General features: G+C 38.7%; 1 protein-coding gene across 1 annotated transcript in view; it reads right to left on the bottom strand.

The window, feature by feature from the left end:
- Positions 1–14,182, bottom strand: part of SPTBN5 (spectrin beta, non-erythrocytic 5) — a 100,213-nt gene that overhangs the window by 17,780 nt on the left and 68,251 nt on the right. Inside the window, exons 42-51 of the mRNA XM_071744664.1 lie at positions 12,581–12,702; positions 11,811–11,973; positions 9,790–9,978; positions 8,521–8,598; positions 6,358–6,530; positions 4,944–5,034; positions 4,144–4,290; positions 2,440–2,577; positions 1,478–1,734; positions 113–299 (exon numbers count right to left, since the gene is read on the bottom strand). Coding sequence (XP_071600765.1) covers positions 113–299; positions 1,478–1,734; positions 2,440–2,577; positions 4,144–4,290; positions 4,944–5,034; positions 6,358–6,530; positions 8,521–8,598; positions 9,790–9,978; positions 11,811–11,973; positions 12,581–12,702 — 1,545 coding nt within the window. The remainder of the gene's footprint in view (positions 1–112; positions 300–1,477; positions 1,735–2,439; positions 2,578–4,143; positions 4,291–4,943; positions 5,035–6,357; positions 6,531–8,520; positions 8,599–9,789; positions 9,979–11,810; positions 11,974–12,580; positions 12,703–14,182) is intronic.

Below are 14,182 nucleotides of genomic sequence, written 5' to 3'. Positions count from 1 at the left end.
TGCATAACACCATGAATTCTGTCAGTCAAAGCAAAGCAGGCACCAGTGGCACATTGAATCCCACGTTCTCTCTTTGATTCTAGAGGCCGAGACTTTTTCTCACATCCATTACCTGGTGCTTTTCTTGGAGACTCTGAACTGTTGCCAAGGATTGGCCGTAATCCTTGGAGGCAGCCATGGGAAGCTTCCCATGAATCCAGGCCAACTCCTCATCAGCATCTCGGAAGAACTGGTACAGAAGTCTGCTTGCCTCCAGACTCCCACGTCTCTGGTGCAGAGGGTCACGTAGACTTTTGTACCTGCAGATTGGAAAGGGAACCCAGTGAGGATTGCAGATAAACAAGAAACCAGTGATAGGACAAGGGGTAATGGTTGTAAATTGGAGCATAGGAGGTTCAAGTTGAATATCAGAAGAAATTTTTTTACTGTAAGGGTGACAGAGCCCTGGAACAGGCTGCCCAGGGGGGTTGTGGAGTCTCCTTCACTGGAGACATTCAAAACCCACCTGGACACGTTCCTAGGGGATGTACTCTAGGGGGCCCTGCTCTGGCAGGGGGGGTTGGACTAGATGATCTTTTGAGGTCCCTTCCAACCCCTAGGATTCTATGATTCTATGAAGAAATGAAGGCCAAACATTGACAGAATCACCGAATTTTCAGAGTTGGAAAAGACCTCTAAGATCACCGTGTTCAACTGTCAACACCCATTCCCAGTAAAAAATAATATATGTATTGATATTTGTATCACTTACTAGAGCATGTCCTGAACTGCCTCATCCACATGGCTTTTAAATACCTTCAGGGATGGTGATTCCACCACCTCCCTAGGCAGCCCATTCCAATGCCTACTCTGTCAGTAAAGAATTTCTTCCTAATATCTAGTCTAAACCTCCCCTGGTGCAACTTCATGTCCTCTAGTCCTATCATTATTCACTTAAGAGAAGAGGCCATCACCCACCTCCCTACAACCTCCTTTCAGGTAGTTGCAGAGAGCAATAAGGTCTCCTCTCAGCCTTCTTTTCTCCAAACTACACATTCTCAGTTCCCTCAACCTCTCCTCATAGGACCTGTTCTCCAGCCCCTTCACCAGCTTGGTTCCCCTTCTCTGAACTCACTCCAGCAACTCAATGTCCTTCTTGTAGTGAGGGACCCAGAACTGAACACAGCATCCAAGGGGTGGTGACACCAGTGCTGAGTAAAGGGCCACAACTACTTCCCTTCTGTTGGCCACACTGTTCCTGACAGAAGCCAGGATGCTGGTGGCCTTCTTGGCCACCTGTGCACATTGCTGGCTCTTATTCAGCCACCGGTCAACCAGAACCCCCAGGTCCTTATTCTTCTCATTCTTTTCAGAATTTTCCTTCTTTACATCATTCTTTTCATAAAGATGTAGAGAAGGAAAGCATGAGAAATAGGCAGGGAAGAAGAAGGCTGAGAAAAATGAGAAAAAGATGGAGAGAGGTGAGGCACCCACACACCTCTGCACCAGCTGATGCACCCTCTCTTCTAGTTCATCAGCAAGGAAATGTTTCTCCTTCTGAAACTGCTCAGCTGTCACCACAAGCTCTTGCAGTCTGTCCCTATGGCCAGCAATATCTTCCTCCAGTTCCTCTTGCTTTTTCAGGTGACTGTTCAAAACCACCAGGTCATTGTCATTATATGGTGCTTTCAACTCATTTTCCATGTCTTCCAACCATTTCTCCATATCCTCCACACTTCGCTGGAAATGAAGGCCCTGAGGACAATCAGGAAGAAAAGGTCATTTAAATCTTTAGGGCAGACAATTTGATAAAAAAAAATCTTGGCCATTTTCAGTGAGAATCACACACAGACACAGAGGAGCTTCCCAGTGCTCGGTGAACTCTTTCAAGACACGATGGTGATTGAAATGAAGAGAATTCAGTCAGAGTTAATGCAAGAACAGATGCAAAGAACAGCAAGAGCTAATCTTACTTGTGTTGCACAAATGCAAATGATGAAAGCAGTACCTTACAAGGTGGCCATTTAAAAGGGGAGCTCTGTTTTATACCCACAGAGTGTCTGATAGCCCATGCTAAAACCACAGTCATGAGGAGTCACGTGCCTGGATCTAAAAGGATGGAAAGCAGCCATAGGTTTCTTAATGTGTTGAAGAAAAGATGCCACTGGGACAGATGCAGAGAGGTGACATATATGAGTGGACACATTTTCCCACAGTATTCCTCTCCAAAATCCTGATCTAAACCAGCTGCAGAAAGCAGAAGAAAACACAGCCTACAAATACTTTTCCCTTCATAGTTATCTCCAGTTCTCCTGCTGTTTCCACTTAATGAGTCCACAGATTCTTTGCTCTTCTGGTCTTGAGGAATCAGGTCTGATTGTATCAAGTGAGATGTGCAGCAGGGCAGCTGTGCTGCCTCCAGAAAGTGACAAGACTCAACCACTGCCACCTCTGTGTTACCTTGTATGCATCCTGCAGCTTGGCCCATTTCTCCTGGCAATTTCCTAGCAGTTCCTCCCATAGCTCTTCCATTTCTTGGAGTCTGGACTGAATGGCTTCAGGGGCATAGTGGTTCTCACGAAGCATCTTCTTCCCTTCCTAGAGCAGAGAAAACAATCCAGCTTTAATCTTTTGCTGAATGCACTGGGATTTATCACTTTTTCTGCCATATGCAAAGTTTGCTGGCCCTGGTATATAAATGGCCAGCTGCACTCATCACTTCCCAACATAACAGATAAAGGCTACAGAGAAAAAGAAAAATCAGATAAAGGAAAAATGTTTGTTGAAACTAGGGCAGGGACTGCCTTTCCTGTTTTCCTGGCCTCTAAAATTATTTGAAATGCTAGAAGGCAAAGGGTAAAAAGAACCTTCATTATGCAACAGCTTACATTGCATAAAAGCTGTCAGGGAGCTTAATTTTCAAGTACTCATTTTGTTTTCTGTAATATGCCACATTTTATGATCACTGTTTGAGACTGCTTAGCTACCTGTCCTTTTATATTCCATTCCTTGCATGTTGAGAGAGAAATATCTCATACAAGTGGACCACTGTATGACAGAATAAAACTCTTTTAATCATGTTTGGTTATACCATTGCTTTATGTAATAAAAGTCTATCTGCATTTCCTATCCCTAAGCATCAGGTGTTTAACTGTGGTGCACAGAAAGACCTCTTCAGGTAGGAGAGTCAGTAGGTGTAGAAATCTAAACTGAGCAATTTCTACATTTTTCAATGGGGAAAGGGAGGCACAGCCAGAGGAAGATGCTATACCAAGGCCATAGATGGTAATTCTCTTCAAAAGAGCAACTGCTAAGGCTATTTCTGGGAAGAAAAAAGGAAAAAAAAAAAACAGAAAAGGGCATTAGGAAATAGCAAGAAAGAGATTGTGCAAACAACTCTTTAAGAACAGCTTAGTATAGAGAGAATTTGAAATCCACCTTGTAGACCCTCTGTGTGCAAAAAAAAAAAAAAAAAAAAGAGTGGGTTTTTTACAGTCCTGGAGTACAGGATGTGACAGGATGCAGGGAATCTACCTTTAATGCTTAGTTATCTACTGCAAAATACAGCTTACAGGCACTGTACTGAAAATAAAGTCAATAAACACTTCACAATCTGTCCTTCCAAACTCATCATTTGATCACAGGAGGCTGCCAAGTATCTGACAAAGCTTCTCAGACTTCCCTCCATCTCTCCTTCTAGCATGCCTCTGCAAAGGCAAAACCTGAAAACTCTTTTTGATCTTTCTTATTGGATTTATCTTACCTGACTTGGTGAAATCATGTATCCTGTCACCTACTTTCTCTGCTGGGAAGGATAAGGTGTTGATCTAAAGTGGCATTCACCCCAAAAAAGAGTCCCTAAGGACAGTGACCTGAATCTGTCATTGAAAGCACCCATCTCCTTCCATTGCATGCACAGTGGTTATATTACAGATAGCAACTTCACACTGGGCAATAAGAGTAAAGTTGAAAGAAACCAGTGCACACTGAAATTTATTGATGGACAAAAAAAAAAAAAAAGCTCCCTAGGCCACTCAGAGACAGCATGAATGATGTCACTGAGGGGACAACGATCACCCCTTGCTTGTTTGAGATCACTTTTAACTCAGAGTGAGATTTGCCATGCCAGTTGCCTTCCCTTTCCACCAACCCCTCTTCTCTCACAGCTTTAATGGTGTCCAGGCGATTCCTGTTGGCCATGATCTCTGCTTGGAAAGCCTGGTGCTTCTGCAATTTGCTCTGCATGTTGCTTGGATCCTTCCAGCTGTCATCCTGGGCAATGCTGTTCTTCTCATTGATCCAGGCAGCCACCTTTGGGAAGGAAAGAACAGAAGCAGAGAAAACCTTCAGTGTTTCTTCAGCTCCAACGTGCCAGCCTCTCCTCTAATATCTATAAAATATGGGACTAGAGATAGAACACAAATTTTGTTGGTTTTCTGAGGTTCTCTTACCTAACCTCCTCCAACCTTTCATAATGAAGTCACCCCTGTATCTCTGTTTTCCAGCACTGTTACCTGGAAAGGGGGATGTCCCCATGAGATAGTTCCCATCTAGTGAGTAGTGAGAAAGGTCATACACAGGTACACAAATGTGCATGGAAGAGAAAGGGTGATTATCTCATTATTTCCAACCCCTGCCAGTATTCCACAAGAAAAGAAGTAATTCTTCTTTTCCCACGAATTTTAAAAAGTGGAGGCACATTCCCTTTTAATACATTGGTTTCTTCTTCATTTTGCTGGGGCTCAGTGCACTGTAGATCTTTCACCAAGTGACTGGAGGGAAGATGGAACTTGAAAACTGAAAAATGTCCCTTCTCTCTTGTCCTCATCTTTACCAAAATCATCTCATCACAGACTTAGCTCCTTGATTTTTCTCACAGTAAATCCTTTCATGGAATCAGTGTGGTGTATGCAGTGCTGTCTGTTTTCAGAAACCAGAATACTGTGAATCCTGTGTAATTGTACCTCAAAGGAATTCTTCAGCAACTTCTGCAGAAGCCTTGATTCCTCTAGCAGATGTCTGCGAGCAGCAGCATTCTCCAGGAGTTTATCTTTTCTGAGATAAAGACAGATGTGTGAGGGAAAAGCCCCAGAGTGAATCAGACAGAATAATTTTTCAGATCAGGTTTTCAGTTTTCATCTCTACAACATATGTGCTTTAGACTCTCCATTCTTTAGAAGAGAATTGTCCATAATATGCAGCCTCCCATGATTTGGACTGTCAGAGAAAAAGTTTGGGACACTATAGGAAGAATTACTAACAGATAGGTACATCTAAAGTACATAGAAATTCTGTACATATATCTGGCTCTAAGAATCACCATTATTGCCTTTCAGGGTACAAGAGAGAAAAATTCAGCATATTATATGGAAAGCCTGTGAGTATAACACTAATTGCCACTGATAAACCAAAGCTACTTTATCTTTTTTCCAAATGGGAACCCACAGCACTGTATTTATATTAATGTGGACATGAGATAGTTTCATCATAATAACAGATGTATATGTTCCTTTCAATTGTAAAGGAATTCCAATCTCTCTTCATAAATTTTAAGTATATCTTTTCATCTACCACAGCACTGAATACAGTTGCTTCTACTGTCAGAATTTAAGATGATCAATATACAATGTGCTAGGAGTAATAAAATAATTCCCATGAAAAGGCAAGGTTTGATCAGAAAAGTTGCAAATGTCCTAATAAATTATTTAAGCAGGTCTTTAAGATCAGCCTCATTAGAGCAGTGAGAAAAGCAGTTGTGCAGCAAATGCCCTTTCTGGGTGGTATTTAATGATAATGAAGTATTTAATGGCACAACAAGCCAGGATATAGGGAAACTGCCTTTTTCTGAATTCCTCTTTCCTTCAACTTAACTGTATTTTTGAAACTTCCAAACTGGTCTTTTGAAAACTGTCAGTTGAAACTGAAAATTTGCCATGTTCCTTTTTCATGGTGATGAAAACAAAATCTTCACACCATGGCTCTTCTGGGATTTGAATACTAGCAATTTATCTATTTATTTACTTATTTACTTACAGATAACTAATAAGTGTATGTAACATTTTTCAGTTCACTAACGAAAAGACAAAAAACTGTGAAAATGCCAGGTTCAGTTACATGAATTTAGGTTATTAGAGTGCTTGCATTGCCTGCTAGAGAAATGAGAACTGTCAAAGTTGGTTCCTAAGGAAATATTCCTAAGTTGGTTTCCTAAGGAAATATTGGCTAGACTTTGGCCAGTTTGGCAAAGCCACAGTGCCAGGCAGATAAATGAGTAAATGCAAAGCAGTTTATGGCTCTCTTAAACCATTTCAAGATATTAATCTCATGGAAAGACTCTCATTTCAAAAGGAGGGTAACATGGAAAAGCTTTGACTTCACCTTCTCAGCACAGCCTGGCATCTCTTGGTGATGTTGCCCGAGTCATAATGCTTGTTCTGTGTTAGCTGCTGAGCAAATGAAGCCATCTCATCAATTTTCTCCATCTGAGCTTCCAGGGCTTTTTCAAACTGTGTGTGTTTTCTCTGTAGGCTTTCCACACTAGAGACTGAGTCCTGGACAGAATTCAACAAAGGGAAACTGCTTTCAATCAGAGTTTTTCCATCCACAACACCGATGAGCCAGAGGCTAAATGGCATTTGCCCCACATTTGCAAGCTGTCAAGAAAATGTCTTTGAAATTTATTGGCACTGAATTTGGTGCTGAAGGCCTAAATAATATCCTATGATGGCACGAGGCCATTATTTCAGGATCAAAACTGGACTAAGTGTTAGATTCTTAGCTTGTCCTGCAGAGTGTTCTGCCCAGAACATATCACTTCTCAAGAGAGAAAGCATCAATTCCTAATTGTAAAACAAATCTTGAGTCAGGGGATGTTTTGGAAGCAAATGTGGGATGCCAAACTGAGGCCCATAAACTGATGTGGGGTGCCACAGTAAAGTGAACAAATATGTCATAAAAAGAGATGAAAATTAGAGCCTTAGTTTCAGTCCATGGAATCTGGAAGAGCTCAGATGCAGATTTGAATCTGAGGGTTGGAGTCTGACCTTGCAGTTAATCTGGAGAGAAGCAGTAAATCTGAATTCTTGTAACTTTTGTGAATCCCAAGTTTAATTACCCAAAGTTCTTTTTGAAGAGAGAGCTTGCACTTTTAATTTTAGCATGTGTGTGTTAGTAAAACACACACATGGCTTGCACTAAGTGTTAGATTCTTAGCTTGTCCTGTAGAGTGTTCTGCCCAGAACATATCACTCCTCAAGAGAGAAAGCATCAATTCCTAATTGTAAAACAAATCTTGAGACAGGGGATATTTTGGAAGCAAATGTGGGATGCCAAACTGAGGCCCATAAACTGATGTGGGGTGCCACAGTAAAGTGAACAAATATGTCATAAAAAGAGATGAAAATTAGAGCCTTAGTTTCAGTTCATGGAATCTGGAAGAGCTCAGATGCAGATTTGAATCTGAGGGTTGGAGTCTGACCTTGCAGTTAATCTGGAGAGAAGCAATAAATCTGAATTCTTGTAACATTTGTGAATCCCAAGTTTAATTACCCAAAGTTCTTTTTGAAGAGAGAGCTTGCACTTTTAATTTTAGAATGTGTGTGTTAATAAAACACACACATGGCTTGCACTAAGTGTTAGATTCTTAGCTTGTCCTGCAGAGTGTTCTGCCCAGAACATATCACTCCTCAAGAGAGAAAGCATCAATTCCTAATTGTAAAACAAATCTTGAGTCAGGGGATGTTTTGGAAGCAAATGTGGGATGCCAAACTGAGGCCCATAAACTGATGTGGGGTGCCACAGTAAAGTGAACAAATATGTCATAAAAAGAGATGAAAATTAGAGCCTTAGTTTCAGTCCATGGAATCTGGAAGAGCTCAGATGCAGATTTGAATCTGAGGGTTGGAGTCTGACCTTGCAGTTAATCTGGAGAGAAGCAGTAAATCTGAATTCTTGTAACATTTGTGAATCTCAAGTTTAATTACTCAAAGTTCTTTTTGCAGAGATAACTTGCACTTTTAATTTTAGCATCAGTGGCACTGAGAAGTTGCAATAAACTCCCTTTTCCCACTGTTATAAAGGAATAAAGCTCACGTCAAATGGGTCAGAAAAAAAATCTAAACTTCTGGGTGCTTACATGAGTTACTGGGAGGGAAACTACTCACAGAGCATTTGCTGAGCTAAATGTGACTGGAAAATGGGTGGCTCCTTCTAATTTCATATATTTCAGTGGAGGACTGTAAATATATACCCCCAGGTTGAAAATTACAGAATCAGACACAAGCCATTAGCATTATATGTCTTTTATACCATTTTTACCAATTATTTTTACACCAAATCCTGAGACATAATTGTAGTTCCTCCAGAGACAACTAATTTTGTAGCTATACAAGGTGCAGGGTAAGGATTATAAAACATCAGAGAGATGGAGAGGTAACTTCAGAAAGAGGAAGATCACAGGAAGGCTCAGAGCACATGATACTTCACAGCCCTCTTTCCTCCAGACCAGTTACAACAAAAAATATCATTTCTCAGAGCACCTACCCCTAAATCCTCATTGGCCAGGAAAGCTTCTTTGCTGCTGAGCCAGCTCTCAGCCTGTTCCACATAGCCATAGAATTTCTGTATAGAGGAAAAAAAAGGAAAAAAAAAAAAAAGCAGTTATAAATATGGTGTAAAACAGAGGCAAACCTGACTTTGTCAGAGTACTCTGAATGTACTCTTCCAGGCTGTTAAAAAAATTGCCTGCATAGCACTGAATGGAAATAAGCATTAAATGCTACAAAACCCCCCATGTGCAACAAATATTGTTGTAACTTTCTTTTTATAATATTTTTATAATATTTTTATAATATTTTTATAATATAATATTTTTATAATATTTTTATAATATTTTTATAATATTTTTATAATATTTTTATAATATTTTTATAATATTTTTATAATATTTTTATAATATTTTTATAATATTTTTATAATTTCTTTTGTCTAAGACATAGGGTACAATACCAGTCCTTGTAGCTTGTGTAGAGACTGCTGTGTAAGGTAATTCTCCAATAAAAGGGACAGTAATGTGGCCTGAAATAAGTTGAACTTAAGACATAACCTAGCACAAAAAAAGTCCTTACATTATGTTTTAAGTATTTCTATATATGAAGCTTTTTAGATGTGACTAGTAGAACCAGTTTTTATTTAAGATACTTGAAATTACCCATTGTAAAATCTCCATTACACTTATTTCTAACTTTTGCCAACAAACAATTTGAGCAGAAATTTTGGAAGTGAGATGACTGCTGCAGGGAACTATTTCTGGAAAACAGCAGCCAAATCAGTTATTTCTTAGAAAAAAAATCCAGGGAAGAGCACAGCATTCTGTCCATGCTAAATTTTTCTTCAGATCACCAAAAAAAAAAAAAAAAAAAAAAAAAAAAAAAAAACCCAAACCAAAAAAAACCCCATCTCTGCCTCCATGTTTTTCAGAGGATGTTAAAGAATTATCAGATATTCCATTTTAACTCTGTGCCTCTGGTAGCTGCGTGAGAGTTTGACCAAATTCTGTTCAGTTTTATAGCCTTTTGAAAAACCTATGAGCACTTAATTCCACAAAAATTTCTATGCTTTGCAAAGTACAGATTCTAAAAGTTATGCCACCACTGAACGTGCTTGGCTCACAGCCAGAAACTGGTGAAATATACATTAAACACTGGGTATAATCAGCATATCTCTCATTGTACCATCTTAGACATTTGGTTTTTATACTTAGGAAAGTTGTCAGTGGTTTGTGCATTCTCTGCTGAATTTCTTCTTACTCACCTGTAAATCTTGGGCCTGAAACAATTTTTTATATTGCTCCTGCCACGTATGGATCAATTCAGACCAGGCTTTCTCTAGTTTGGAGAGGGACTGGTGAATCTCAGGGCTTGCATAATGACCAGAACTGGCAAGTCCTTGACCATAGTTACTGAGAGAGTTGAATCTTTCCACTCGTGCTTCAATCTCCTCCTAAAATAGATTATTAAGGTTTTAAGGAATGCAAGTTATTCAGAATGCAAGCCCTAAGGGAAAGAAAATAGGTTGCAACTTCCCAACATTAATATTTGTATGGAAAATCATTCATCTTCAAGCTGTGTTACTGAAAGAGCATGGAATTGCCTAAAAGCAAACAGAGGTTGACAATAAATTACTTTATTACTCTCAGAACAATTGGTCTTCTAAAAATCAAAATTGGGATTAAATTAGAAACAGATTAGATGCTTAGATATAGTTGGAAACAGTTTTTAACATCCAGAACTCTATATCCCCCCCAGTCTTCATATCCAAAGGTGTTTTTTATGAGAAATAGTGCCTTGAATCTTTCATCTGTCAAATGAGTTGGAATTAGATTATTAAAGATTTGATTTTACTTTGTATTTTGGTGTTAAGGTACATTTAACTTTTGTAATTGGTCCAAAAATGGGTTATGCCTGTATGCTGAGCCCTGGAGGTGAAAGCTTTACTGGCAGGATGACCCCTGCAAACTGAGCATGGAATTCCTCATGTAAACAATGTGAAAATTCAAACAACAATGTGCTCAAATAATACCACTCATAAACCATCTTAAAAACTGTGGCATGTCCTGAATTCAAGTCAAGAACCAAAATCTACCAACTATCTGTGCTAATAATGGGACCCACAAAGCCCTGGATGTCATCATTCTGGAAACATGATTTAACTGCAAAGCAAAGGTAACACAACAGCTGAAAGATAGCTATGATTTTGGGGAAAAAATTGAAATATTAACTTTTTTCCTAAGGTTAATTAACAATATAATTTGTTTTAGGAAATCCACCAAAATATTAGCCATCAAAGGATTTTTGGTTATTAATATTGTGTTATAAAGTGTTTCAGAACTGAATGTGAATCTTTCATCTGTCAAATGAGTTGGAATTAGATTATTAAAGATTTGATTTTACATTGTATTTTGGTGTTAAGATACATTTAACTTTTGCAATTGGTCCAAAAATGGGTTATGCCTGTATGCTGAGCCCTGGAGGTGAAAGCTTTACTAGCAGGATGACCCCTGCAAACTGAGCATGGAATTCCTCATGTAAACAATGTGAAAATTCAAACAACAATGTGCTCAAATAATACCACTCATAAACCATCTTAAAAACTGTGGCATGTCCTGAATTCAAGTCAAGAACCAAAATCTACCAACTATCTGGGCTAATAATGGGACCCACAAAGCCCTGGATGTCATCATTCTGGAAACATGATTTAACTGCAAAGCAAAGGTAACACAACAGCTGAAAGATAGCTATGATTTTGGGGGAAAAAAGTGAAATATTAACTTTTTTCCTAAGGTTAATTAACAATATAATTCGTTTTAGAAAATCCACCAAAATATTAGCCATCAAAGGATTTTTGGTTATTAATATTGTGTTATAAAGTGTTTCAGCACTGAATGTGTAGTACAATCCAATGGTAATTTACTGCCCTGTGTGATACAAACTGCTGCAAATGGAGTTTGTATGACAAAATCTAACCCAAAGCTAGAATTAGCTAGCATTATCTTTTTGACAATTCAAATAAAGAGATTTTTTAAAGCATGTTTTGATACTATACCATTTTTTTACCTACAGGGTTGGGCAGTAGTACTGGTGAGAGCTAATGGGGACTTTCTGCAAAATACAGTCAGTATGTAGGTGACTTCTGTGTCAGCAGTGTTACTGAAAACAGCCTTTTCACCATGTTATAGACAGAAACATGCAGCAAAATTGTGCTGTGCCTGCAGTAATTAATTTCCATGGGACAGATCCACAGTCAATTCAATTGGAAGCAATGATGACACTTACCTTTCTCTCCTGATGCTCCTCAATCATGCTTTCTGCTTCATTGGCACTTTTAGGAAGTCCCCCTGCTTCCATTAAGCCTCTGATGTTTTGGGTCCAATCTAGGATCTCCTTCATCTCCAAGTTAAACTTCTGTAACTGATAGGAGGCTGCCAGCTTCTCCTTCCTGCCACACAATGTGGAGTTCAGCATTATTTAACACAAAACCATCCAATTGCCTCTCCCTCCCCATTTCCAGAGTCAGGTATCTCAGGAGAAGCCAAATGAAGTGATTTCAAGCCTCCTAACTTTCCATTACAGATCCTAAGATCTCTCATGTTGAACCAAAATCTGTTGAACAGGAGGTGCACACTGACTTGGGGACACCACTACCTTATAATCTGCCTTAGCTAATTGGGATAAGATAGGAAAGAAAACCCTCAGAGCTGTTGCTTCTGGCATTGATCATGATCCAGACCTGAACCTTTTTTGTTTTGTAATAATTCAAGATTTTTTTTTTTTTCTAGAACCACCCAAAAGTAAGTCTTTCAAAAATGATGGATTTAATCTGATACTCTAAAGGTATTTTTTTAACATTATTTAGTGGGATAAACCACAAATTCATATTAGTTTTCCCAAAGTCCCATCAGTGGAACTTCCCTTGTACCAATGCCTGGAGAAACTTTGTAAAGGATCATGAAAAACTTTTAAAAGGCTCCTGGGAAGTAGATTTGAAATCCCAGGAAGCAGCTTTCCTCCTGCTGACAGATATCCAGACCACTAGAAATCTTTACCTTTGTTTAGCCTGTCCCTGGAGTCGTAGCCAGTTGTTTTTCATCTCCTGTTGCTTCAGAGTCAGTTTGTCATTTATGGATGGATTCCTTGTGGAAAGGCGGAAAGATTCTAATTCCAGTGGCTGGAAAGAGATTTATAGTGGGGTGAATTTATGCCAAATGCTTCTATTTGTTCCTGAGCTTGTAATTCAGAAAGAAAAGTTGTTCATCTGAAGATCCCACTTTTCAAAAGCAGGTACTTAAATTACAAGAACAAAAGATACAGAGGGACCATATAAAAAAATGCAATAGGTTTTGCAGTCAATCATCCCTGTAAAGACAGAAATTTGTGTGTTGCCTCACATGCACAAATGTTAATTTATTATTAACATTTGTTAATTTACTATTAGCATTTACTATTACTATTAAGAGAGGAGTTTTGCAGAACAGAGCCAAACCTTCAGGAAAATGAAGTGTCAATTGTAATGTCTCTTAGCTTATTCTCACTAAGAGGGGTAACAAAACCCATGAAAAAAAGGCAGTACAAAGAAACAATCAGATTCACCTTTCAGCAGAAGACTCAAAAATGAATACCTATTTCATCTAACAGCAGCATTAAAACACTGCTTTCAGTGTAGACTTCTAGTTGATGCTGTTTTCCTGCTCACAGCCTGATAAACAGTCATGAACACTCCCCAGCCCAGGTTTAAAGTTGGTATCTTTCTTGTAAAACTCTACCAAACTGATGAAAATGAAGACTTTTTAATTATACAGAAAAGGAGAATGTTCCAGGCTGGTTTTAATCCATAAAAAAATACTGATATTCTACTTTGCACATTGTATTTTTGGCAACATCAATAAAACCCCCCAAACCTTGCTCATATTTCTGTTTCCAAGCAGCACTCCCCCATACAGACTTGTTAATGTTATTTTTGCAATGCTGACTACTAATTACCCACATTTCATGTGAGAATTAGCTAACAAAGTCACAATGTGTGAAGGTATCATTTGCATTCTCTGGTGAATAAAAAGTTCAGAGAAAGTTCAGAAAGTTATTTTCTATATGAAATAACCTAACACTTCAGCCAAAAGTGAAAACTGTGAGGTGCTGTCATAGGATTTCTACTACTACAGTTCAGCTGAAAATATTTTTTTAATTAAAAACATGCAATTATACAGGAGCCCAGACCCAGATTAATGCTCAAAGATGAGTCCTAAATGATGTAAACTGGCCATTTTACAAAACCCAAAGTTGATCAGGGAGGGCAGTTATAACCCAAGAGTTCTGGGTTTGATGTCTATGTCAGAAAATTACAAACACTCTGGGTTTTGCATTTTCATTCTAAAGAGATTTAGAGTAATGATTTTGATTCAAGTCAGTACAAAAACTGGGGAAAGATGGGGACTTAAACTTGGACTCCACACTTCCTAAAAGATACAGGACAGTCTGATCTGGCTTGGAGGAGAGCACCAGGCAATTAGCTAACATGTTAAATAGGGACTTTTTTTTTTTAATTTAGTGCATCAGGAGAAAGAAAATTTGACAAAATCAAGTGGGACTAAACAGCACAGTGTTTTTACTGAGAAGAAATCTATGCTGCATTTGCATTGCTGTGCAATTAA

The sequence above is a fragment of the Heliangelus exortis genome, chromosome 5 (genome assembly GCF_036169615.1).
Source record: "Heliangelus exortis chromosome 5, bHelExo1.hap1, whole genome shotgun sequence".
NCBI lineage: Eukaryota > Metazoa > Chordata > Aves > Apodiformes > Trochilidae > Heliangelus > Heliangelus exortis.
The sequence above is the reverse complement of the archived record's forward strand: the minus strand, read 5'-3'. Positions and strand labels throughout refer to the sequence as shown.